Raw genomic sequence first — 26,099 nt, 5'->3', positions numbered from 1 at the left:
TTCATAGCGATAAAGCAATCATCATGAAAGAAGCAGCAGATTCAGACATAAAGCTGAGGATTGCATCACCTTTGCCTTGCTGTTTTGCTTTGAGTTCAAAGATGAAATCCTACAACAGCAAAGGAAGGCATTTTTAATAAAACAGCTGTGCTTTATTGTGTCATAAGGCTTTGTTGGTCTGGAAGTGAAAATAAAGTGAGGATAAGGGAGGGGAGAATTTCCTGGGAATTTACTTCCTATAGATTCTAGTTTTCTAGGTGTTTGGGCTGAACTTCAGAATTTCACAGAAAAACTGAATTCCAACCTGCATTAGCCTCACAAAGGAAAGTTTATGATTTCAGTAATCTGCCAATGATACAACATGATTTGAGCCTTTCCATAAATTTAAAAAACAACAGCACAAAACCACAGCTTTCCTCTCCAGCCTGAAATTGTCCTGGATTTCAGCAGTGCTAAATCTCTTTGTTGCATTCCACAACTTTTTAATAAAAGTAGGGCTGGCTTTGCTCAGCAGTTTAGATTGCTATTCAGAGACACACTAGGCCCCTCTTTTACCTGGATATCTGCTTCCACCTGTGATTTCTGCGCTCCAAGCGCAAACTGACCCCCTTCGATAATGGTGCTGGTTAGCTGGAGCTTTGATGCTGCTCGCCGGTAGATTATTTCTTCCACAGTGTCTCTCCCAATCAAACGAATAATTTTTACAGGCCTTGCAGAACACAGGGGTGGGGGGTGGGGAAAGCGTTTAAAGATGATGGTTCGCATTAGATCACAACCTATGTGATAATTAAGGAGACCAAAAAAACACAAGAAATCGTTCACAAATCATTCACAAAACTTTCCAGGAGGCAGGGTGTGTATGTGAGCTGATGCCTTTTGTGTTGGAGTAGCAACCCATAGAGTCACAGATCTGGAGGAGTCTTTGTAGGTATTTTGGGGGGGTATGGTCAGGGACTTGGATGCAGTTTTCTGGGAAGAGCTGCATCAATGCAACGCAGCAGGATGGGTGGAACATATCCTTAGGGAGAGAAGAAGCAAAGCACAGAAAAGATTTGTCCTCACTTGTTCTGGCCGATTCTGTGGGCTCTTGCTGCTGCTTGTAGGTCATTTTGTGGGTTAAAGTCACTGTCAACAAAAACAACTGTGTCTGCTGCCGTAAGATTCATGCCAACCCCACCTTGGGAAATAAAGGAGGGTGACATTGAAGTTTTCATAACGGAAATAGCATTGCAAATGAAATACACGTTTTCCCTCTTTACAGCCCCAAAGCAAATGGTGACTAGAGAGAGAAACTGTTAGTTAATTTGACTGACTGCATTTTGATAAAACAGTATATTGAGCAGTGCTTTTTTCTGGGGGTACACATACCATTTAACATTTTGTGAATCTAAGTTTGGCCTCATTGAGGGGCAGTATTTCAATATGAGAAGGAAAATGAGAGCACCCCTACACATTTTTTTAAAAAGGAAAAAAGCACTGATATTAAGTATATCTGCATTTCATTTAATTAGATCAGTGTTTCCCAAACTTGGGTCTCCAGCTGGTTTTGGACTACAACTCCCACCATCCCTAGCTAGCAGGACCAGTGGTCATGGGTGATGGGAGTTGTAGTCCAACAACAGATGGTGACCCAAGTTTTGGAAACACTGATTTAGATGAATAAACCATGTAATCCCAAAGGGAAGGTAAAAATTTTTTTAAATAAGCATATTGTTACATAGAATTACATTAAAATACCATTTCAAAAGCCTTCTGACCCAACGGACCCTCTCATCCTTACTGCATATAAATGTAGCTGACCCATCTTTGGAGTCATGGATGTGTTCCTCTCATGTGTAGCTTACACCTCAGTTTTTGTTCAACTTCTCAAAATCTGTGAGGTAGATTAACCAGAGAGAACACCCAGAATCATCCAGTGAGCTTCACAGTTGAGCTGGGACTTGAATCTGAATTTCTCTGGTCCACTATACCATACTGAGAGAACCAGGGTAAATTTGAATTTTACTGTATTTCACCTTGCTAGTCTTTGTTGAGCTGTAATATGTGCTTTAAGAGCTAGAGACTACGATTTTTTTAAAAAAATGAAATTAAGTGTTTGTATAGGAAGGAAACAACAGATGCATTGAAGACTGGCTCTGACAACAGGCGTAATGCTAAAGTCTAGCACAGAACCAGTACAACTGGACTTGAATTTACATAAAAAATTCTGCTTGACCTCCTTGGCTTATTTGGATAAGCCAAGTTGCACTCAGTTCAAGGCGTTTTGTGTGCATCTCTATTCGCCATCTGGGAAGGCGGCAAAGGGATCCTGCCTTTTTGTAACGTTTACCTTACCTGCCCTCGTGCTCAGGAGGAAGACAAAAATGGGCTGCTGGCCAAAATTCTTAATGGCAAGGTGCCTCTCTTCACCTCGAACAGATCCATCCAGGCGCTCGTAGCTGTAACCTTTTCGGTTAAAAGAAGAATTAAATGGATTAATAACAGCCATTCAAAAAACTTCTGCGCTTGTGGCCCTTTAGAATTTTATCCTGCACTGTCCCCTATCCACATCTCAATTTTCTTTCTCCACAGTCCTCTCTTTGCTGTCCCCTTTTACTCTCCCCTTCCTGTACTAGTTTTTCAAGTTACACAGACACATCTTAGGCCCCATCTGCGTTATACATTTTAACCTTTTCTTTGCGGCCCTTCTCCGTACCCAGAATCAGGATCAGACACATCAAGAAACAGAGGCATTTACCTCTGTAATCCATATAGTCTTGCAGGATATCCAGCATCTGTGTCATTTGGGAAAACAGCAAAACACGATGACCACTGGAATGAGAAAGGAAGGGAAGGCTCTGACTTCAGCTCAGCTTTCTGTGTAGTGTAACAAAGCTTGCCTCAACCAAGGAAGATTTAGACTGCAACCTAATGTGCTCTGATTTGAGAATAGGTTAACAAATAGAGGGATTGGGTTGCCATTGTGGAAATGCAGGAAGAGTCCAACCTCATTGCTCAATTTGCAATTGCAGAGGTGACACCAGAAGGCCACACTCAAGCCACACAAAATCCAAACACTGTAATTTGTTTCAAAGCAGGTTTTAAAAACCTGCTTGAAGATTTGCAACACTGAGGCTGTACACACCTCCTAGGCGAAGGAATTCCACAATTCTGGAGGCCACCACCAAATGGCCCCTGTTTCTCATGCCTACCAACTGAATAACTTTATAGCCAGGCTGTCAACACCTGTGAAGAGTTTTGCAGGTAAAGGTGGTCCTTTGCTGATTTATGGAAAGTAATAAAGTTCAGTAGTGAAACACATACCCTACATATAAGAAAGACAGAAGTTTATCCAACAAGCTCAGCTTCCCACTGGCTTCAATGAGATGATCCCCAATGATAAAAGGTTCTGGTTCAACACCTGAAATGGAAAGTCGTTTTAGCAAGAAACTTCTCTGTTAACACTGCAGACTATAGACTACTAACCACAAAAGGATTGCATCTGAATATGTACTTCAAGGCAGAGCAAATAATTGTCCTGCTGTTCCCAAACACTCTTAAATATACTTTTAGAGGGAAATGGAAGTCTTTTCCTGATCAAGCCCTTTGCAACAGGACCGTTAGAATAGCGTAATCTCGGCACACAGAAGCACCTCAGTTCCCTGCAACCCAGTAAGGAGAGGTAAAAACTGCACTTGCCCCATCACTAAGCTGCATAAATAGACCTTGCATCTGTTGCTGTGCAGCATGCAAAAAATAGCTTTTCGTTACAAACAGCTAGCAAAGAAAACTATAGTACATTAAAAAAATCACTGAAATACACTATATTAAATCCAGCAGCAGAATCCCCAGGTAAACACACATGATAGAGATAGTTTCTTGGCTAGGCAATCTAGCAAGGAAGATGGGAGTTCTGTAAATCACAGCAACTCCACTCCCTCTTATGCCTCTATCACTCCATAACAAGGATGTGCAGGAAACTTACAAGTTGCAAGTTGTATATATTACAGACGAAAGTCCTAGGGTGAGAAGCAGCCCTTAAGTTGCACGCTGGATCTGCACCAATGGGCAAACCTCCTCAGTTGTGCAGAACAGACAGCAAACCAACTGCCTTGACAGCAGCACCAGCAACGATGGTCCTGGGCGGCCTTCTTACCATTGAACAGATACGGATGAGCTACACATTTCCGGAGTTGAACTAACACATTCTGGAGCTTTGCTTTCTTCCCCGATTCATTTTCAAATGCATCTAAAATATAGAACAAAGTGTGTGTTTTTTAAATAAATAAATAAAAATGTTGTATTCAGTCAGCCAAAGCAGTGATTACCGGTAACTAGCGAGTTTATTTTCCATTCAAGCCAGAAGTTTGATTACTGCCGTTCCACAAATTCAATATTTAAATCACTTAGGTGCTCGCTGAGAGTGGAGTACCGTACTTTTCTGTCTATAAAATATCCCCATATATAAGACTCCTCTATTTTGGGGGGCTCAAATTTAAGAAAATGAGCAATTTTTTGGGTGGCGGCGGGGAATGCTGAATCAAAGATCACTCACCCAACTGGCAAACACTAACCATTGCAAGCAATGCAAGCCAAACTGCCAAAGCGGCAGCCAATCCAAAGCATCCACTAATAACCCGCCCATTTGACAAAGCAGCCACCAATCCAAAGCAGCCTTTTACGCATCCACAAATAACCCACCCGACTGACAAAGCAGCAGCCAATCTAAAGCAGCCCTTGCAGCAGACACCATTCACTCACCCAATTGCTAGATCCTGCTCGCGGAGGCAACCAATCGCCCGTCCCCTCCTCTACACTACCCCCCCCCCATTTTTTACTTTATTTTAGAGTAAAAAACCCTCGTCTAATACACGGAAAAGTACGGTAACTTGTAACTGAAAAAACATTGCGTGGTTATGTTCACTGTTTGTAATGTTTAACAAAAATAGTAAACACAGTAATGAAATGTCAACAGAGGGCTCTTCTATACTTTCGCCTGTCCTGCCACTATCCCCAGGAAAAATCTGCTCTTTATATAATAATAATAATAATAATAATAATAATAATTTATTATTTATACCCCGCCCATCTAGCTGGGCTTCCCCAGCCACTCTGGGAGGCTTCCAACAAAATATTAAAATACAGTAACATCAAACATTAAAAGCTTCCCTAAACAGGGCTGCCTTCAGATGTCTTTTAAAAGTCTGGTAGTTGTTGTTTTCTTTGACATATGGTGGGAGGGCGTTCCACAGGGCGGGTGCCAGTACCGAGAAGGCCCTCTGCGGACTGCTATGATTCAGCAGGTTTTCCCAGAGAAAGCAGCAGACAAAGGGAAAGCCGCTCAGATCCCTGGAAATCACAGGAAAAGCACTCAGACCCAAGCTTTTTAGGCACACGACAAGCAGAAGTGTAGATGGACCCCCAAAGTCTCTGCCTCCCAGGCGCCCGTAAAACCACCACACTCACTTCATTCCGATTCCAAAGTCTTCCCCTTGCCCAATTACCTAGGTCTTTCATCAAAACAGCCTTGTAAAACTTTCTCTGCAAGGCTGACATCCCGTGGTAGAGAACCACCTCCTCTTTCTTGGGGAGTTCGGCTGCCACATCAGCCTTCACTCTTCTGAGCAAGAAGGGCTGCAAGAGACTGTGCAGTTCTTTGGCTATACGGGAGAGAAACACAGATACAGCTTTAGATTTTAAATATGAAGTGGGGGGCAGGAAGGTCTGAAGGGGGCGGGTTTCTAAGTCTATAAAGCTGAATGCTATGTGACATATTTGAGCACCACAGGCATCTATTGCCTGATGCTCATAATTTTGTGACTCAACTGTGACTCAACTCGCTTTCCCACACATATACACTCAACTCAGTACATATTTTAATTTTTTATTTCTTAAAAATAATTTCATAATTTTTTATTTCTTAAAAATAATTTCATAATTTTTTATTTCTTAAAAATAATTTCATAATTTTTTATTTCTTAAAAACAATTTCATAATTTTTTATTTCTTAAAAACAATTTCATAATTTTTTATTTCTTAAAAACAATTTCATAATTTTGTGACTCAACTCACTTTCCCACACATATACACTCAACTCAGTACATATTTTAATTTTTTATTTATTAAAAAACAAAGAGAAGAAGCTTTCTCATCCTCCATAGCATACCATGGAAATCTTGGCTGTAAAGCCAAAGGACTTTTTGCCTAAATGCAGGCTCTACATAATCCCATTTAAAGAAAACCTTCATCTCAGTTGCCAACATTCTGCAGGTAATAGCCGACATCCAGTTATCACATTTGTACTTGCCTACTTTGCTTTCCTTTTCAATTCCATGATAATAGTGAACAAATTCTTCCACCAGCTCCTTGGGGAATGTAGCTGGTTCAATGAAAGCAAGCAGGGCATATAACTCTTGGAGGCTGTTCTGAATGGGAGTGCCCGTCAGCAGGAGGTTGAAGTCCGTTGTAAACTGAAAGAGATCCAGAATATGTACAGTTCAGGTACGACTGGGATAAGGTAGGGAGGTAAGGCAGCGTCATGATTTGGTTCCCCCTGTGACTGCTTTACATCTCAAATTTCTTGCTCAGGTTGAACAGAGAATTTGCTAGCGATGACAGCCGCATGGATGCCATTAGCCCAGAGATGGAAAGAAGATAAAGTCCCTACCAGAGAAGAATGGCAAATTAAACTGTTGGACTATGCCAAAATGGCAAAACTGACCAGAAAGCTCAGGTACCAAGAAGACCAAACTTTAACAAAGAATGGGAATATCTTGGAGACCACTGTAAGAAGATGAAAACACTAGCAGGATTGCAATAACGCTTGTAATGTAGCAAGTACTATGTATTATCTAATGGAAGTTATATTATATACGGACTACTGAAAAAGATGCAGTAGAAAAGTTTTGACAATAGGACCCATGGAGGGGAAGGTGGGAAGTCCAGAGATTTGGATAATCTTTTAACTGTTGATGTGTATAGTGGTACTGTTATAATTTTATATTTGTAAAATCAAATAAAAAATATTTTAAAAAGACCAAGACTTGTCCGCTTATGAATGCCTCTGGAAGAAATTGGAGGCCCTTTTCCTAGAGTTAGTTTTAGGAATAAGGCAAGGACGGTGTGCAGTTTTAGTCTTGACATGCTTTACTTCGCTACATTTGCAAATTTTCTCTATCCATGTAATTTTTATTAAATTTTCTGTTTTACAATTTAGAGTATTCATTTAAACAACCTTAAAATTCCAATGACTTCCCTTCTTCTCTTTCCATGGTTCATTCTGCGTAACAAAAATCCCTGCATATTTTACATAAAATACAATAAACTACATAAACTATTCAGTATTCCATTATTACATCCATCAAAACTTATTTACACTGTTGAATTTATCTTAAAGCTGTCAACATTTTCAAGCACATTTTCTAATCCTTACCTTTTCTCTGCTTTTAGAATGTATCATTATTTGGTTAAAGACAAGGAGTTTATCCAGGCTTCCTGTGGTGCTGTGCTTTCCAGGCTCAGGTCCGGGATTTAAAGCTCCATGTCTAAGTGGGGTGTTGGTGTGGTTTTGACCTAGTGCTCTCCCCCAGAAAACCCACATTTTACCGCTCAAGTAATGGCAATCCAAGGAAAACCCAATTGTTGTTTGCTCTGATTCAGCGATAAAATGTGGGCTTACCTGAAGAAAGTGGCAAAAGAAGAGGAAAATGCTCAGACACTGAGTTATAATCCCAGATATGTGCCTGGAAAGCACAGTGCAACAGGAAGTCTGCATGAGCCCGAGGAAAAGCCAATCCACGTAACAAAACAAAAACTCACTGTAGAAGATCCTTTATCTATCTGAGCTCAAGTCAGAAGGCTGTGACAAGACATATGTGCTTTCCTTCTTTACAAAGACCAGGACTGTAGTTTTCTTTACCTCAGAGAGTACTTTATGAAGTAGTGAATCCTGATTCTTCAGTCTGTGAGCTTCGTCCACAACAAGGCAAGCCCAGCTGAAACTGAACACGGGGAAGAAAAGTTAGAGGAACGGGCAGTAGCGACTCAAAATTAATTTCCTCTGGCTGAAGGGAAACATTGAGATTATCCTCACAAGAGTGCTATTGTGCTATCTTGTGAAAAACAACCATTAGCCGACACCTGCCATTTACAAGGGCATATGTACTTAATTATTAAATTTTTAAACATTAGAATATTTTGAAACCTAAAAATGCCATTTATTTTCTGATGTGCTACATCTGCTGAAATTTTAAAAAGAAAAACAAACAAACTCATCTTACTGTTTCCAGAACATCTGTTTCTCTTTGCACTCAAAATATTATCTGCTGTTATTAGTCTTCTGGAGGTTTTAAAAGATTAAAGTCCTGCTATTTGAAAAATTACAGCAAAATTCTGCTTAACTGATTAGGAAAACAACTCATTAGATAAAGACACAGTCACATGGAGGCTTAATTAAAAAAATGACACCCCCCCAATAAATACATTTTCTCTCTATGAGAAAAAAGGCTTTTAGGCATCACCTCCATTTCAGCATCAACCTGTATGTAAGGTTTAGATTAAATAAATCCTGACAGAGTAGACCGTTCGCATCAGAATGCAAATTTGGTGGGGGAGCAAAAGAATTGCTCTTGCTGTCTTTTCTGCTTCTGCTGCTGTTGCCAACATGTTCCCAAACTCTGCTTCCAGTAAGAACTGCTACTGGTTTTCCTTCCCTAGCTGAATCAAATAAGTACCACACAAAAAGGTGCTGTTCTTTGGAAGCACAAGCCTCATGAATCTTAAACATATAGAAAAGTTTCACACTTTTCTTAGGCAGTTATTTAACTTGCCCAGTAATCCCACAATCTGGGCCCATGAGTTTTACACAAGATTAATTTGTAATGAAATTGTGGGCTTGGACAGGAGAGAGTTAATGAAGTACGAATAACTTTGAATGTTTCCTAATAGCCAGTAGGCCAAGTCACACCTTGCCTATACTGAAAGAGTCAGGCTATTCAAGTGATGTGCTTCCATGGAAATTAAATGGTAGACAATTTTTTTCCTGATGAAGGAATGTTCTGAAAGGGGACTCCTCTGCCCCCTTGATAAGAATGAGATGGGCAATTTTCTGTGGAGAGAAACCACAGTTTGAGACAGAGACTAAGAAAGCATCAGAGACAAACCTTTAACCCCAGCCGCTAAAAGCTAGTGCAAGGAGAAATGTGACCAATCTCTGAACCCCATATGTAATGGGGAAGTTATTTTGCCCTCGGTAGAAATGTTCTCACCGTTTCAGAAATGCTGTGTCTCTAAGGCACACCTGCAATCAAACATAAGAAAGGTGTCGGTCACTTAACTGCTGCAGAACTGTAATAATGGAGGCTCAGAAAGATATTGTAGCTGGAGAAGAAACGAATGAATCAAAGAGTGGATCCTGCTCTCCCTCACCCCTTGCTAGAGCTTCCAGACAGAAGTGTGCTGTTCCATTTTTGCATCTCATGCCCACTTCCCAAACTGCAGTATCTATATGATGCTGTCTAGGGCTGGAAGATATCTGATTCTCAACTTTGTGATACATCAACAGCTTAACATTGCGATATACTGATATATCACAAATGTCTAAAATAAGGATGGAGCTATGTAGAGGAACTGGCTGGCTTCCCAGTTCTCCTCACATTATGATTTTGATCGAAGACAAGAGTGTAGTATCCACTGGGGACAAAGTTCAGTGCTCCGGCAGATCGATATTTAGTCTAAGTGAGGAGCTACCCCAAACAAAGACAAATGCAATACCATAGAGAATTTAGAGGTGGGAGATACGACGTAGAGGTGGTGGCCTGATGCATACCTCCAAAATATTAACAGAAAAACAGGTGCTTTGTACGTTCTGTACCCCTAGACGATGCTAAGTACCTCGTAAGTAGTCAGCAGAATGTGGAAATCATGATTTGATTTGAAGTCCTGCTGTAGCTCAGTTCTTTCTTCCTTGTTTCCTGAATACGTCACGAGGGAAAGACTTGGAGAAAATCTGTTATAATAATAGTAATAATAATAATAATAACAATATTGAGGAAATACAGAGAATACAGTGCTCTAATCAGAATCTATTAACATATGAAGCTGAGTTATCTAGCCCGACAGCCTTCAGTCTCAGATGGGGTCTTCTCTATGCACAATGTGGTCTTTGTCCTAATTAACAGAAGGCTTGAACATGGCATCTGTTATATATCTTGTGGGCTACTGTGAATGGTAAAGGTGCCCAGTGTACACATTTGAGGGCAGCTGCACATATCAGGATCAAGGGAGATGGTGGAAAGGCAGGAGCGGGTTAAATAAACAAACAACATTTTATTCTACTGCTTCCCAGTGCATAGAGCTGTCATGGGCAAGTTGCCCTTTTAAAAAATTACTATTTTAATTTGATGATGAAAAAAATGAGAAATACAACCGTTTATTTGCTACATGGTTGATGTATGGACTTTCTGCAGGCACTCCCCATAGGACTTACAGGACTTTTCAATGAAGTTTAATGTTGGTAGGCCTCATTGCTTTGAGAAGCAGGGGCATGCGGCAAATTTTTCCATAGGGGACCAGTTAGGGCCAGAGGCGCCAGCTTGCAAGGGTGATGTGGAGGCCAACATCATGCAGGTCAGCGACTGTGCATCCCTCCCTAAGATGGGCAAAAGTTTCCCAGGTTTTGAGAAGGAGGCTCCAGGCTTTAATATTCTAATTTACCAGGAACATTTAGGGGGCTAGCCTAGTCCACTGACAGTGTGCCACTGTTGAGAAGATTATGAACATTTACAAAGTTTACCTTTCTAGTTCCTGCTTCCAGTTGTTTAACACAGACAGAGGACAAAGGATCAAAAACGGCCTTTTATTAAGCTTCCCACTTAAGACAACAAGCAGAGAAATAGCCTGGAATACATGGGGGGGGGGGGAGAATACATGGTGTCATTCACAGAAATGCAGTGCTTATAACCGCTCTTTTCCTACAATGATTAAACGGGAAGGAGAGAATGAAAGACCTGGCAAGTCTTCCCAAGACCCATTTCATCACCCAGGATGCAGCCATGCCAGGTTTCATAGCAGTGTGTCAGCCAGTTTACTCCTTCCATCTGATAGGGGCGTAGATGAATGCCTAAAAAGAGAGAACATGGCATAATACTGGTAAGGTTAACCCAGAGATCTGGGTACTGGGAGAATGGATGGATTGTGCATCTTGAAGAAATAAATTATCTTGGCATATCTATTATGCCTCAAGCTTAAATGTGCTTTATACAACTCTGTAGGGGCGTCAACTTGAATAAAATGTTGGGGAGGGGCAAGTAAGGCAAGCCCCGCCCCACATAATCGATCACAAGACATGGCACACACATACCATTTGAATGGCACTGCCCATCAACTTGGGGAGGGGTAAATATTTTATTCGGGGAGCTAAAGGGACCTCAGCCCCTAGGAGTGGGCTCCAAAGATTGTGAGGTGCTCTGCATTATAAAAAGACAAAACAATACTCCCCCCTCCAGACATATGCAATCTGGCCAGAGCTGGGAAACCACTTAAGTGCAGCATCCCGCAGAATCATAGAATTGTAGAGTTTGAAGGGACCCCCCCCCCAAGGTCATCCATCCTAACTCCCTGTGATGCAGGCTTCTCAACACCCCCCCCATCTTGAAAGCATATTGGGCCCTGCTTAGTTTTGCAAATGTGCTAGCAGTTTTCTTGCCGCACCCCTAGGAGCCACAAAATTTGCTCACTTAGGGTAGTGGTTTTCAACCAGTGTGCCATGGTGCCTAGAATGATGGTTAGAGCCTGCGGGCAACACTGGCCTCTGTCCCTCTTTGCTTCCTTCCCTCCCTCCCTCCTCTGATGCCTTCTCCTGTCTCTCTCTCCCAAAGACTTGCATCTGTTTATTGAAGCAGCCCTGGCTAAAAGCCCTGCTGGTGAATAGGGCCTCAGTCTGGGAGGTACCTCTCTTTGGGGTGGGGTGGTGGGTCAGCTCAGAGACCAGGGGCAGCAGCAGCGGCTGCCCAGAGGACACCCAAGGAGAGGAGAGGAGGCTAAGGGAGCACTCCCCAAGGAAGGGTGTTTGAAAAAGGGTGAGAGGCCGTCAGCTCTGCAGGCAAAGGGTGACATAACTTTTTTTCAATTTTTTTATTTATACTTTTCAAGTTTAGACATTTCACTGATTTTATACATTTCGTTAATTTTACAAACATTTTGACATTTCAAAACTTCCTTCCTCCTCTTTCTGCGGTTATTTAAATTTAATTTTAGTATCTTCTGCATACCCAAATTGAGGGTGGTGGTGACATAACTGGGCTCCTGAGCCGCACAGGAGTTGCTTTAGGGAGCCGTGGAATCAAAAAGGTTGAAAAGCTCTGACTTAGCGGAAACTTGGTGCAGAGCAGCCAAGCCAAGGATCCCACTCACCTGCCAGCCCCCATTGCCTCAAGTGTTGCTCTTCCACGCCTGGTCCCCCTTGGCTCTCTGTGCGCTTAGCGGAGACACTTTGGAAGAAGCGAGACATCGCGGACCGCTGCTGCTGGTGGTTGCACGCTTGCAACAAAACCTCAAGCGGCACACAAGTCTCCGCCTCCCCTTCTCCGCACGAGCCCCGGGACCCAGCTTGTTTGCAAAGCGGCTCCCGGAAGGAAAGCAACAGAGGGGCTCGCGCCTATTGGCTCGTCGGAAGGAAACCCGCTTTGCGATTGGCTGCTGCTGCTGCATTCGCAACATAACCCAGGAACTGCATCTTGCAAGGCGGTAGGCGAAAGTGCGGGGTCTGGGTTAAAGGCGGATCTGCACGGATCCTTATGGATCCTCCACTTTAAAAAAAATAACTCCAACAAATCCAGTGTCAAATTACACCTGGAAGGCACACCTACAGACTGGACTATAAAAAACGTGGATCCAACACTTTGCCGCGCTGCAGCACCACAAAAACATTGATCCGAAGCATGGATCCTCATGAATTCATATGATTTTTATATTGAAACAAAATAAAAACACGATGATACTCTACACCACATTTTAGTCTGTAGGCAGAACCAAAAAAAATCACGCACCCACTGTTTCATGGTGCCGCAATGGCGCAAAAACATGGTTAAAAAACACGGATCCTCATGATTTTTGCACTGGATCAGCCTGAAGTCACTATCAGATCAAATATCACGGCTATGGGCACAGCATGAACCACAAAAATCAGAGCGAGGAGCCCAAGACCCACCTGGAAAGCGCCGTGGACTCTTCCGGTGTAGGCCAGCAGGGGGCGCCAGGCACCAGAGGACGAGGCGGAGCTTCGCCACAGGGGGACAAAGTGGCTGCCGTGGCTCAGCTCTAATGTTGAGTCCTGCAGGGGAAGGGCGGAGGGGTGAGGGTCCCGAGGGTCATCGAGTCTGACCCCGGCGAGGATTGCGGATTGCCATCTGGTCTCAGCCGCTCTCGTTTTTATCAGTCCCCAATGGGGGACGGGAAGCAGGGCATCAATAAATGTCATGATAATAATGGTCAGGATGGTACTTCTTTACGCCGACCCTACCAGGTGGTTTAGCAGTCTGGAAATCAATAAATAATGATTATATGATACGATACGTCCTGCAGTTTAGAAACGTATTATGTGATATTGATATGGAATTATGAGAACCGTGCCAGGTGGCATTTCCCCCACCACACTGGGGAAAAGGCCGAGTAGGTGGCTCTGCACCTGTTGGATTTCTGACCGCCAGCGCCCCAAGCTTACCTGTCTTGGCCATGCTGTACCAGGCGTGGAGCTCACAGGTTGAGGCCGCGTCGCTCAGGGTTGGGGAATGGAGTCGGGTGGGGGCGGCAGGCAGCTTGGCTCGCTGCTCTGAGGTGCTCATGTACCAGCCTGAGGGGAGGTCGGGGGGGGCGCCAGTTCAAAGGGGTGCTCTAACCGCTAAGCAATGCTTCCCCTCCCTTCAAATGAAGCACATTTATCCTGGTCGGTGCCCAGCGTGTGGTTGAAGGGGGGGGTGTCACCCTGGGCACCACCGGTACTCTACGTGCTGACGTCCTCCCAGCCGCAGGTGGTGCCTTCAAAGTCGCAGGCCAAGGCGGCGCCCGGCAGTGCCAGCCCATTCAGGTAGCTTGCAAGGAGAAGGAATCAGGCCCCCTGAGCAAGCTACAGTTCCCAGCATTCCAGGACCAAGTGCTGTTAGGAGACCCCTGTTCCCCCCATGAGCTACAGTTCCCAGAGTTCCCTAGGAAGAGAAATGGGCTTGGGAACTGTAGTTCTGACAAGAGAATCACAGTCCTCAATGCCCAGAGCAAGCAATCGTTTCCAGGGTGCTTTGGGGGACATTGTGGGAACTGTAGCTTGTTCAGTTTCCCAAGCAGACCCTCTCAGAGCTATAACTCCCAGAGTTTCCTTGGAAAGGCTGTGCAGAATAGTCTCCTTCCATAGGAAACTACAGTTCCCAGGGTGCTTTGAGGGATGTCAAGATGGGTTAAATCACTCTCTACGAGGGGAATCGAGACATGTCTCCCCGATTCCTTTGGCAACGCCAAAACTTACTGCAATGGCTCTCGTCAGAGCAATCTCAGCGGTCGCAGGCGAAGTTGCAGGCGCTGGCACTTGAGTTCCCACAGGCGCCCCAGCTAGGAAATGGAGGCCCAGCTGGTGGGGGAAAGGTAGAAAGCGCCATTAAAAGGAGAGGAAGAGTGAGGGAGACAGGGAACATCCTAGAATGGGAGAAATGGAAGAGCCTCAAGGGTCATAGAATCATAGAGTAGGAATAGACCACAAGGGCCATCGAGTCCAACCCCCTGCCAAGCAGGAAACACCATCAGAGCACTCCTGACATATGGTTGTCAAGCCTCTGCTTAAAGACCTCCAAAGAAGGAGACTCCACCACACTCCTTGGCAGCAAATTCCACTGTCAAACAGCTCTTACTGTCAGGAAGTTCTTCCTAATGTTGAGGTGGAATCTTCTTTCTTGTAGTTTGGATCCATTGCTCCGTGTCCGCTACTCTGGAGCAGCAGAAAACAACCTTTCTCCCTCCTCTATATGACATCCTTTTATATATTGGAACATGGCTATCATATCACCCCTTAACCTCCTCTTCTCCAGGCTAAACATGCCCAGCTCCCTTAGCCGTTCCTTATAAGGCATCGTTTCCAGGCCTTTGACCATTTTGGTTGCCCTCCTCTGGACACGTTCGTTTGTCAGTGTGCTTCTTGAACTGTGGTGCCCAGAACTGGACACAGTACTCCAGGTGAGGTCTGACCAGAGCAGAATACAGTGGCACTATTACTTCCCTTGATCTAGATGCTATACTCCTATTGATGCAGCCCAGAATTGCATTGGCTTTTTTAGCTGCCGCGTCACACTGTTGACTCATGTCAAGTTTGTGGTCAACCAAGACTCCTAGATCCTTTTCACATGTACTGCTCTCAAGCCAGGTGTCACCCATCTTGTATTTGTGCCTCTCATTTTTTTTTTTGCCCAAGTGCAATACTTTACATTTCTCCCTGTTAAAGTTCATTTTGTTTGTTTTGGCCCAGTTCTCTAATCTGTCAAGGTCGTTTTGAAGTGTGATCCTGTCCTCTGGGGTGTTAGCCACCCCTCCCAGTTTGGTGTCATCTGCAAATTTGATCAGGATGCCCTTGAGTCCATCATCCAAGTCGTTGATAAAAATGTTGAATAAGACCGGGCCCAAGACAGAACCCTGTGGCACGCCACTAGTCACTCTTCTCCAGGATGAAGAGGAACCATTGATGAGCACCCTTTGGGTTCGGTCAGTCAGCCAGTTACAAATCCACTGAGTGGTAGCATAGTCAAGACCGCATTTTACCAGCTTCTTTACAAGAATATCATGGGGCACCTTGTCAAATGCCTTGCTGAAATCAAGGTAGGCTACATCCACTGCGTTCCCTTCATCTACCAGGCATGTAATTCTGTCAAAAACCGAGATCAGGTTAGTCTGACATGACTTATTTTTCAGAAATCCATGCTGACTATTGGTGATCACAGCATTCCTTTCTAGGTGCTCACACACTGTTTGCTTAATGATCTGCTCCGGAATCTTCCCTGGTATTGATGTCAGACTGACTGGGCGATAATTATTTGGGTCCTCTCTTTTCCCCTTTTTGAAAATAGGGACAACATTTGGCCTCCTCCAGTCTGCCGGGACTTCGCCTGTTCTCCAGGAATTCTCAAAGATGACTGCCAGTGGTTCTGAGATCACATCTGCCAGTTCTTTTAATACTCTTGGATGTAGTTCATCTGGCCCTGGAGACTTGAATACAAACTAGCCAAGTATTCTTGTACTATCTCCTTAGTTATACTGGGCTGTGTTTCCTCTGCTGAATCATTTGCTCCAAATTCTTCAGGTCGGGCATTGTTTTCCTTATCGGAGAAGACTGAGGCAAAGAAGGCATTGAGGAGTTCAGCCCTTTCTGTGTCCCCTGTTTGCATTTCACCATCTTCTCCTCTGAGTGACCCCACTGTTTCTTTGTTCTTCCTTTTGCTATGGACATACCCATAAAAGCCTTTTTTGTTGCTTTTAACCTCTCTAGCAAGCCTGAGTTCATTCTGTGCTTTAGCTTTTCTGACTTTGTGTCTACACGTGCTGGCTATTTGTTTGAATTCCTCTTTGGTGGTTTCCCCTCTTTTCCATTTTTTGTACACATCCTTTTTTAATCTTAACTCAGTTAAAAGTTCTTTAGATAGCCACCCTGGCTTCTTTAGGCACCTTCCATGTTTCCGTCTCATTGGTATTGCCTGAAGTTGTGCTTTTACTATCTCCCTCTTAACAAACTCCCAGCCATCATGAACTCCCTTTCTTTTTAGTATTACTGTCCATGGGATCTCACCCAGCACTTCCCTAAGTTTTATGAAGTCGGCTTTCTTAAAGTCAAGAAATTGAGTCCTAGTATGCTTGGCTGCTTCTTTCCGCTGTATAGTAAACTTCAGAAGAGCATGATCACTCGCGCCTAATGATCCTTCCACTTCTACCCCACTAACCAGGTCATCAACATTGGTTAGGACCAGATCTAAAATGGCTGTTCCTCTTGTTGCTTCTCCCACTTTCTGGACAATGAAGTTGTCTGCAAGGCCAGTGAGGAATCTGTTTGACCTTATGCTCTTGGCTGAGTTTGACATCCAACAAATATCCGGGTAATTGAAGTCCCCCATTACTACTATCTCCCTTCCTTTTGCATGCTTGGCCATCTGTTCCAGGAAGGCATCATCTATGTCCTTCGTTTGGCTTGGGGATCTACAGTAAACTCCCACAATGAGGTCTCTGTTATTCTTCTCCCTTAATTTTGACCCAAATGCTCTCATCTAGTCCAACCCGCTGCTCAAAGCTATAATTCCAAGGACTTTGGGAACTGAGAGAGAGAAGAGAGAGAGGGATGGGATTTGCAGCCCCCGTCTCCCTTTGCCCCCCTGGCTCACCCCAGCCCAGCAGGGCACCCCACAGCACCCACAGGCGTGCCATCCGCCCAGCAGGACTTTGCCCCCAACTTGCCTGCGTGCTGGCAGGGCGAGGCGGTCCAAAGGCTGGAGGGGCGGAGGCAGAAAGCAGGACTTTGGCCCCTGCACCCCAAAAGACACCTGGGGGGTCAGGAGCCCACCTCGTGGGGCTACCCTGGCCTCCCAGGCGCCTCTTCTACTCTGGCAGAGCCTCCTGGGCCAGAGGCAGTCTACCTGGGCTGCTCCTGAGGGAGCTTGGAAGCAGCACTCAGGGAAACGCTGCGAGGAGGAGGAGAATAAGGAGAAGGCGAATAATGAGGATTATAATTATTAATAATAATAATAATGAGAAACCTTAATTATAAGATTATAAAAATATAATATATATAAAATATGATATAATTATATAATATATATATAATAACAACATTATTATTATTATTATTATTATTATTATTATTATTATTATTATATAATTTAATATAATAACAATGAGAAACCAGGCCCCTCAGGCACTGTTGGGACTTCTACCTGAGGGGATTTGGGGGGGCCCTTCCAGCCTTCCTTCTCCGCAGGGACCCCCAACGAGGCGCCCACCTCACGAGGGAGACCAGCGCCACCCAAGGGCCAGGCTAGGTCCCACTGCCCTCAACTAAAATGGCGGCGGTGGCGCGCTTCTGCCCTTTCTTCCCCCCTCCGGTCCGTTTCCCTCTGTCCAGTCACATCCAACTGGCCCCCCTAGGACCCCCTCCCTCAACGCACGCGCACAGCAGCCTCAGCAGCAATAAAAATCTCGGGAGCAATAGGTCGGCCTTTTCGTTGTTTTTGGCCAATCACAGGTCGGGCTGTGGGCGGGGCCCGCCGCTTGGCGCTTTTTCTCCTCAGTGTTTCCCACGCCGTTTACGGGAAGGAAGCTGGTAAGTTTTGTCGTGTTTTTAATACTGTATTCTGTTGGGAGCCACCCACAGTGGGTGGAAAATAATAGTAAATTATTATCACCATTGATTTTTATATTACTACTATTATTATTATTATTAGAAAAGGCTTAGGAAAGTTTGTAATTATTATGTTTGGTCGCGTTTTTAATATTCTGTTGGGAGCAGCCCACAGTGGCTGGGGAAGGATAATAAATTATGATTATCATTAATTTTTAAATTGTTATCGTTATTATTATAATTTTTATTACAAAAGAGTTAGGGAAGTTTGTAGTATATTATGTTGTATCTTTTTTTAAATATTCTGTTGGTGGCTGGGAAATATTATTATCATTAAACGTTAAATTATTATTATTTTAATAAATCGCACCCACCCAAGTGGGACATGGCCTCTCCCCCCCTAAGCCTTAACAGTATAGTATTTTTATTTATTCGAATTGGGGCGGGGAAGCTCCCCTTGGCTACAGCAACTCCAGAGTAACTGGCTGTGAGTTCGGATCTCCATTGCTTCCCCCCTCGGACCGCCTTTAATGTATTGAAAACTGAAACAATGTATTGTTCAGATGAACCACATGGAGCTTGGAAGCAGCGCTGAGGGAAACGTTGCGAGGAGGAGGAGGAGGAGGAGAATAAGGAGAATGCTAACAATGAGGATAACCATTAATAATAATAATGAGAAACCAGAGGAAGGCCCAGGCCCCTCAGGCACTGTTGGGCCTCCTCCCGGAGGGGAATTTGGGGTGGGGCCTTCCTTCTCCGCAAGAGGCGCCCGCCTCACGAGGGAGACCAGCGCCGCCCAACGGCCAGGCTAGGCCCCACTGCCCTCAACCAAACATGGCGGCGGTGGCGCGTCTCTTGCTCTTTCCAGTCACGGCCCCCCCAGGACCCCTCGTTCAGGTCACGCGCCCAGCAGCCCCAGCAACAATAAAAATCGCGGCAGCAATAGGTAGGTCTTTTGGCCAATCACAGGTCGGGTTGTGGGCGGGGCCCGCCGCTTGGCGCTTTTTCTCCTCAGCTGTTCTTCCTCAAGTTTTGTCTGCTGTTAATACTGTATTTTGTTGGGAGCCACCCATAGTGGGTGGGAAATTATTATCATCGATTTTTAAATTATTACTTTTGTTATTATTATAAAAGGCTTAGGGAAGTGTGTAATTATGTTTTGTCGCGCATGTTTGGGAGCAGTCCACAGTGGCTGGGGAAGGGTAATAAATTATGATTATCATTAATTTTTAAATTGTTATCATGATTATTATAATTGTTCTTATTATAAAAGGGTTAGGGAAATTTGTAGTGTATTATGTTTTATCATTTTTTAAAATATTCTGTTAGTGGCTGGGAAATAGTAATAAATTATTATTATCATTAAACGTTAAATTATTATTTAATAAATCACACCCACCCAAGTGGGACCTGGCCTCTTCCCCCCTAAGCCTTAACAGTATCGTATTTGTATTTATTCGAATTGGGGTGGGGAAGCTCCCCTTGGCTACAGCAACTCCAGAGTAACTGGCTGTGAGTTCAGATCTCCATTGATTTACCTCTCAGGCCGCCTTTAATGTATTGAAATTTATTTAAAATGTATTCAATGTATTGAAAACTGTATCTGAACAATGTATTCTTCAGATGAACTACTGCTTTAAGCAGTGTTTTTGTAAGCAGGCAATTCCTCAAGATCCCAATTCCATCACTTATTATTAAATGCGATCACCTTGTGGTTCATTTGCGTAAGGGACTCCTGCGTATTCCTGCCTTGCAGCGGGTTGGACTGGAAGACCCTTGGGGTCCCTTCCAGCTATATGCACCATTATATGATTCTTGGGAAAGTGCTTCAGAAAGAAGAAATGGGGAAAAACACATTTCTGCCAGTTAGTCGTATGATGGCTCATAGGAAAAGGAGGCTCGTTTCCCACTTTATTATTTCTTCCACTGCAATCTGTGCTTGACATATTATATGTCTGCTTTTATGTGGACCCCCTCTTTCCCTTGTGAAAATAATCGATCCTACTGATATTTCTTAGGTCTGTATGGCCTCTGTTGAATTCCTGCTCTGAAGAGAAGGAAGCTTCGCCTGACGAAGGGAGAAGAGGAGGTTGAGGAAAAGTCAGCTGCAGGCATGAAGGTAAAAGGGGAAAAAATAGAAATACAAATGAACATATAACACTTATGAACATTTTTAAACAACCCCACTCCTGATATATCACACCCACCCAAGTGGGGCTTGACCTCATTCTCCCTAGCCAGCACAGCACAGTACAGTAAAAATACAGTAAAGTATTTTTATTTATTTGATTGGGGTAGGGCAGCACCTCCTGGCTTCACCCATGTTGGTGAGGTTTGTCTCCTTTTTCCTGTTCTTGTTAGGCTATCTAAAGGTGACAAAGGAATGTGTTGAAAACTTAATTTCTTCAGATGAACCATTGCTTTAATCAGGTAATTACTCAAGGCACCGATTCTTTCACCTATTGACTTAATCGAAGCGGAGATTAATTAGCATCCAAAAGTGGTATACTTGCACGTTACATCCTAAGATAAATATTTTGGAAGAGGCATAAATTTAAAAAGATAATTAATTTGAAAATACTTGAATGCCCATTGAATTAGATAGGCAGTGAGCTGGCTGATTTGTCTAATGTAGCATCCAAAACCCAGTTTGGGTCTGTAAGACCCTGTTTGCCCCCTCCCCCAAGCCTTAATGGCAACCCTCCATTGCTTTCTGTTTGATTTTTTTTTTAACAGATACTCCGAATTGAACACCACAAGAATAAATGGGGATCAGCCCCTTCTGTAGTGGCCAGCACTAAAAGCCATTTGAGTAATTCAGATCAATAAAGTAGGAATAATTAATATTTACAAACCAGCAACTTCACACCAGTTTTGGACACTTGCAGCAGCTTGCAATGTTAAGAGAGGTGCTCTAAAGAAAAGCACTTTCTACATTTATGAGCCTTCAGAGTAGGCTCATGGTTTTTCCTCTGCCCGGAGGTATAAATGTTGTTAGCATATGTGCAATCACCCCAAGAACTTCAGTCCTGCTCCTGACTGTCGAAATGCTCCTGGAGAGGCTGTAAGCAGCACTTCTTCTGCTCTCAGTCAGCAAAAGGGGGTGGCAAGGTGTGCTTCATGGCGTAACTTAACTTGCAGCTGCAGGAGAAGTGTGGATCCCTCAGCCACGCACAAATTCCTGCCTTGTAGCAGGTTGGACTGGATGACCCTTGGGGTCCCTTCCCGATATATCATATGATTCTTTGGAAAGTGCTTCAGAAACAATAAAGAGAAATAGCATTTTTTTAAGTTAGTTGTAGTTGTCGGCATGCAGAGGGTCACAAGGCCAGCTGGCTAGCCCCAGCTGCATCATCTTCCTCCAGCCGTCCCACTGTGAAGACCCATCTGCCTCTGCTCTGACATAAATCAGCGACCCAGGCTTCAAAGCCAGGGCACACTATATCTATCAGCCAAGCGAACTGTGTGCACAGAATAGGCGTGAGGCTTGTGGAAGCATACTACAGCTATGGATTTATTGATCCTAAATCAGGACAAAGAAACATGTCATCTCTTTGTCTGCTCAGAGAGACACAGAGAAGCAAAAGCTATACAGTGGTACCTCGGGTTACAGACGCTTCAGGTTACAGACTCCGCTAATCCAGAAATAGTACCTCGGGTTAAGAACTTTGCTTCATGATGAGAACAGAAATCGTGCTCCGGTGGCGTGGCGGCATCAGGAGGCCCCATTAGCTAAAGTGGTACCTCAGATTAAGAACAGTTTCAGGTTAAGAACGGACCTCCAGAACGAATTAAGTTCTTAACATCTGAAGGCAGCCCTGTTTAGGGAAGCTTTTAATATTTAATAGGTTATTGTATTTTAGTGTTTTGTTGGAAGCCGCCCAGAGTGGCTGGGGAAACCCAGCCAGATGGGCGGGGTATAAATAATAAATTATTATTATTATTATTATTATTATTATTATTATTAACCCGAGGTACCACTGTACACACAACGGAAGTTCCCAGCAAGCTGTGCTGGTATGTAAACAGACATGTGACTTGCAACAGTTCAAGATCTGCAACTAAAGGTGGAATGGAATTTTCCAACAGTAGATAGCCTCATTTCTTGTGAGCTATTTTATTATTCATTGCACATTAATTTGAGCTTGGGAGTTCCTATGCCTGTTTTTACACGGACCCCCTCTTTCAGTTCTGAAAAAAATCCGCCCCACTGATATTTCTCAGGTCTCCATGGGCTCTGCTGAATTCCTGATTTAAAAAAGGCGAAGGAGAATGGAAAGCTTCGCCTGACTGAGGGAGGAAGAAGAGGGGCGAGAGGGGGAAAGGGGATCTTTTGAGATAAGATGCCAATGCCTCAAACAACTCCTTTAAGTTGATTTTCCAAACATCTGATTTGCCCATCAGCATAGCAGCCAAAGAAAAGAAAAAAGTGGCAGAGGCAGCTCCCAGCCATCTCCATGCAGTTGCAAAAGGTGCATTGCCTGCATGGGCTCTGCTTTATTTCTTAATGTCGAATGGTACATCTGCCTAAGTCCACTTCCATCCACTGGAAAAGCTTCTTAGCAGCAAGGAGTAAAGGGAATGGTGGGAAATACCTATCTATCTCTCTAAATCGGTAAGACGGCACAGTCCCTACACTTCCACAAGGCCTGGTCCTTTCCAGAGGTGCAACCTGCCTTCTCTAAAGGTAGATTTCAGCTCAAACAGCTGGTTGAAAAGTCTCTTTTCCTATCCTCACACCAGTAACCCTGGGAACCACCCAGATTACAGTCTCTCTTCCTCGATGGTCAGGGAGATTGCATTTTCCTACAGTCTCTCCAAAAATCGAAACTTTAGCATTTAGTAATGTCTAAATACAGTTTGGGGGTTGGGGTGTGTGTCAGCCCTAAAAAATCAACTGTGCAATGTGCCCCACAGCTGCCCCTATGGCAGACGTCTAAGTGGGATGAGCTCCTGCAACAGGGGTCAAAACCAAAAGCCAATTGAATCTTTTACATTTACAAATACTGGCATGTATGTATGCGTTTTGGAAAATTGCAGCAGTTTGTAATGTTAGGAGAGGTGTTCTAAAGAAAAACACTTTATACACTCATGAGCGTTCCCTTAGAGTAGGCTCATGGTTTTTCCCCCTTTTCTGGAGGTATAAATGTTCTTAGGAGATGTACAATCACCCTGAAGGTTTCACGCCTCCTCCTGACTGTTGAAATGCTCCTGGGGAGACTGTAAGCAGCACCTCCTCCGCTCTCAGTCAGCAGAAGGGGATGGCAAGGTGTGCTTCATGGCGCAACTTGCAGCTGCAGTTTAAATTGGCTTAAAAGTGCCATTTAATAGGGCAACATTGACAGCACAACCCAGGTTGGTGGTTGTTCTCCTGCATATTCCTGCCTTGCAGTGGGTTGGGCTGGATGACCGTTGGGGTCCCTTCCAGATACAGATATATATGCAGCATCATATGATTCTTTGGAATGTGCTTCAGAAAGAATAAACAGAAATAGCATTCCTTTAAGTTACGGGATGCGGGTGGCGCTGTGGATTAAACCACAGAGCCTAGGACTTGCCGATCAGAAGGTCGGCGGTTCGAATCCCCGCGACGGGGTGAGCTCCCGTTGCTTGGTCCCTGCTCCTGCCAGCCTAGCAGTTCGAAAGCACGTCAAAGTGCAAGTAGATAAATAGGTACCGCTCTGGCAGGAAGGTAAACGGCGTTTCTGTGCACTGTTCTGGTTTGCCAGAAGCGGCTTAGTCATGCTGGCCAGATGACCTGGAAGCTGTACACCGGCTCCCTCGGCCAATAAAGCGAGATGAGCGCCGCAACCCCAGAGTTGGCCACGACTGGACCTAATGGTCAGGGGTCCCTTTACCTTTACGATGGCAAAGTTGCCTCACTTTAGGCAGTGACACCTAAGGTGTGCCCTGCTGGAAAGTGTTACACAAAGAATAACCAGAAAAACATACCTCCCGCTTAGTTGTATAATGGCCAACCACTTTCCCTTCACTTCCAGCTACTTTATTCTGTCTTGCATAGCAATACAAACGATGGATGCCTGTTTTATACTCTTTCAGTTCATCTGAAAGAAATCAGGTCCACTGATATTTCTCCGTATGGGCTGTGCTTCGTTCCTTAATGTCCGTTTTTGTGGATTTATTATCACCCATATGTTTTGGGCACAAGCCTCCTTAGGCGTGGAAAAGGAAAGGGTGGAGGAAAATGAGGGTTCCTGAAGTGAGTGGGCTTCCATGCACACACTTCCAGACAGAAGGGGGAGATGGAGGGAACGCTCTGCGTTCTCCCCCCCATCTGTCTCTCTCCCCCCCCCCCCCAATCTTGGAAGACAAGGTCTTCACCCCACCTTCAGCGCCTGCCTGGAAGAGGAGCAGCACCCATACAGAGAACGGTAGGAGCCAAATTGTCCATGGATCCTCTGGGTTTGAGAGGGTGAGCGTTGGGATGGGACCCCTGTCTCCTAAAGCAGTGCGCTTTCACCAGGATCAGTTTACGGTTTCCTTCCCCAACACTAGTTGCAGCTGCATACACCGCTGTAGAAACGATTCAGAATAAACAGGCTTCCAAAAAAGTATAGTCTTTGTCCCCTAACCCTAACTCCCCTAACCCCTGGGTCAGGAAGACACTTTTGTTTTGGGACTGCCCTGCAGTGCACAACTGAGGCCACAGGTGCAAAAGAAATTGCATTATGAGATGCTTTCCCTAATGAAAATGGAACCTCTAGACAGGTGCACAACAACCTGGACAATTTGGGTTTGGAGTAAAGGCCACGGAAAGTCTAGTTTTTGACTAGGGGTGAAAGGTCAGAAAGAAGGGATGCGGGTGGCTCTGTGGGTTAAACCACAGAGCCTAGGACTTGCCGATCAGAAGGTCAGTGGTTCGAATCCCCACAGTGGGGTGAGATCCCGTTGCTTGGTCCCTGCTCATGCCAACTTAGCAGTTGGAAAGCATGTCAAAGTGCAAGTATCTACTCCGGCAGGAAGGTCAATGGCGTTTCCGTGTGCTGCTCTGATTCGCCAGAAGCGGCTTAGTCATGCTGGCCACATGACCTGGAAGCTGTACGTCGGCTCCCTCTGCCAGTAAAGTGAGATGAGTGCCGCAACCCCAGAGTCGGCCACGACTGGACCTAATGGTCAGGGGTCCCTTTACCTTTACCTTTTACAAAGGTCAGAAGTTTTAAGTCTGCTGCTGTAAGTCTAGGGGTTGAGGCTTGGGTCATTATTACGGTTGGAGTTAGGGAGAGGGTTGGGGTTAGGCGTCGGGCTCAGGGCCTCCCCCTGACTGTTGAAATGCTCCCAGGGAGGATGTCAGCAGCACTTCCTATGTTTCCAGTCAAGAATAGTGGATGGCCATGTTTGCTTCATGGCTGAACTTGCAGCTGCAGGAGAGTTGTGGATCCCTGAACTATACCTAAATAGCCTTGAAAGTGCCACTTAAGAGGGCAACATTTGCTGCACAACCAAGGTTGCGGGATTGTTCCCCGTAAGGGACTCCTGCATGTTCCTGCAATGCAGTGTGTTGGACTGGATGACCCTTGGGGTCCCTTCCAGAGGTTTATATACCATCATTATTCTTTGGAAAGGGCTTCAGAAAGAAGAAACAGAAATAGTGTTCCTTAAAGTTAGTTGTATGATGGGAAAGTCGCCTCGCTTCCTGTGAGCTCCCTTATTATTCCTTGCACATTAATTTGAGCTTGGCAGATCCTGTGCCTGTTTTTACACAGACCCCTCTTTCAGTTCTTCTTAAAAAAAACTGCGCCCCCCC

General features: G+C 44.5%; 1 protein-coding gene across 4 annotated transcripts in view; it reads right to left on the bottom strand.

Annotated features, from left to right (window-relative positions):
* Positions 1 to 18,145, bottom strand: part of CHD1L (chromodomain helicase DNA binding protein 1 like) — a 30,601-nt gene extending 12,456 nt beyond the window's left edge. The window contains exons 1-17 of one of the 4 annotated variants that reach the window (XM_083419657.1): positions 17,931 to 18,145; positions 14,495 to 14,596; positions 13,700 to 13,828; positions 13,187 to 13,309; positions 10,986 to 11,098; positions 10,772 to 10,875; positions 9,871 to 9,985; positions 9,246 to 9,277; positions 7,898 to 7,979; positions 6,287 to 6,449; positions 5,484 to 5,639; positions 4,136 to 4,228; positions 3,304 to 3,400; positions 2,738 to 2,811; positions 2,335 to 2,445; positions 1,063 to 1,177; positions 556 to 709 (exon numbers count right to left, since the gene is read on the bottom strand). In XM_083419657.1, coding sequence (XP_083275783.1) covers positions 556 to 709; positions 1,063 to 1,177; positions 2,335 to 2,445; positions 2,738 to 2,811; positions 3,304 to 3,400; positions 4,136 to 4,228; positions 5,484 to 5,639; positions 6,287 to 6,449; positions 7,898 to 7,979; positions 9,246 to 9,277; positions 9,871 to 9,985; positions 10,772 to 10,875; positions 10,986 to 11,098; positions 13,187 to 13,309; positions 13,700 to 13,820 — 1,653 coding nt within the window. In that variant the 5' untranslated portion in view covers positions 13,821 to 13,828; positions 14,495 to 14,596; positions 17,931 to 18,145. Of the gene's footprint in view, positions 1 to 555; positions 710 to 1,062; positions 1,178 to 2,334; positions 2,446 to 2,737; positions 2,812 to 3,303; positions 3,401 to 4,135; positions 4,229 to 5,483; positions 5,640 to 6,286; positions 6,450 to 7,897; positions 7,980 to 9,245; positions 9,278 to 9,870; positions 9,986 to 10,771; positions 10,876 to 10,985; positions 11,099 to 12,390; positions 13,515 to 13,699; positions 14,116 to 14,494; positions 14,597 to 17,930 lie in introns of those variants that run through there. The other 3 variants (XM_083419659.1, XM_083419658.1, XM_083419660.1) reach the window with 3 other exon arrangements.
* Between the last annotated feature and the right edge of the window lie 7,954 nt (positions 18,146 to 26,099).

Source organism: Podarcis tiliguerta (assembly GCF_965153285.1).
Source record: "Podarcis tiliguerta genome assembly, chromosome: 17".
Taxonomy (NCBI): Eukaryota; Metazoa; Chordata; class Lepidosauria; order Squamata; family Lacertidae; genus Podarcis; species Podarcis tiliguerta.
Note: the sequence above shows the minus strand (reverse complement) of the source record. Positions and strands in the feature narration are given on the sequence as shown.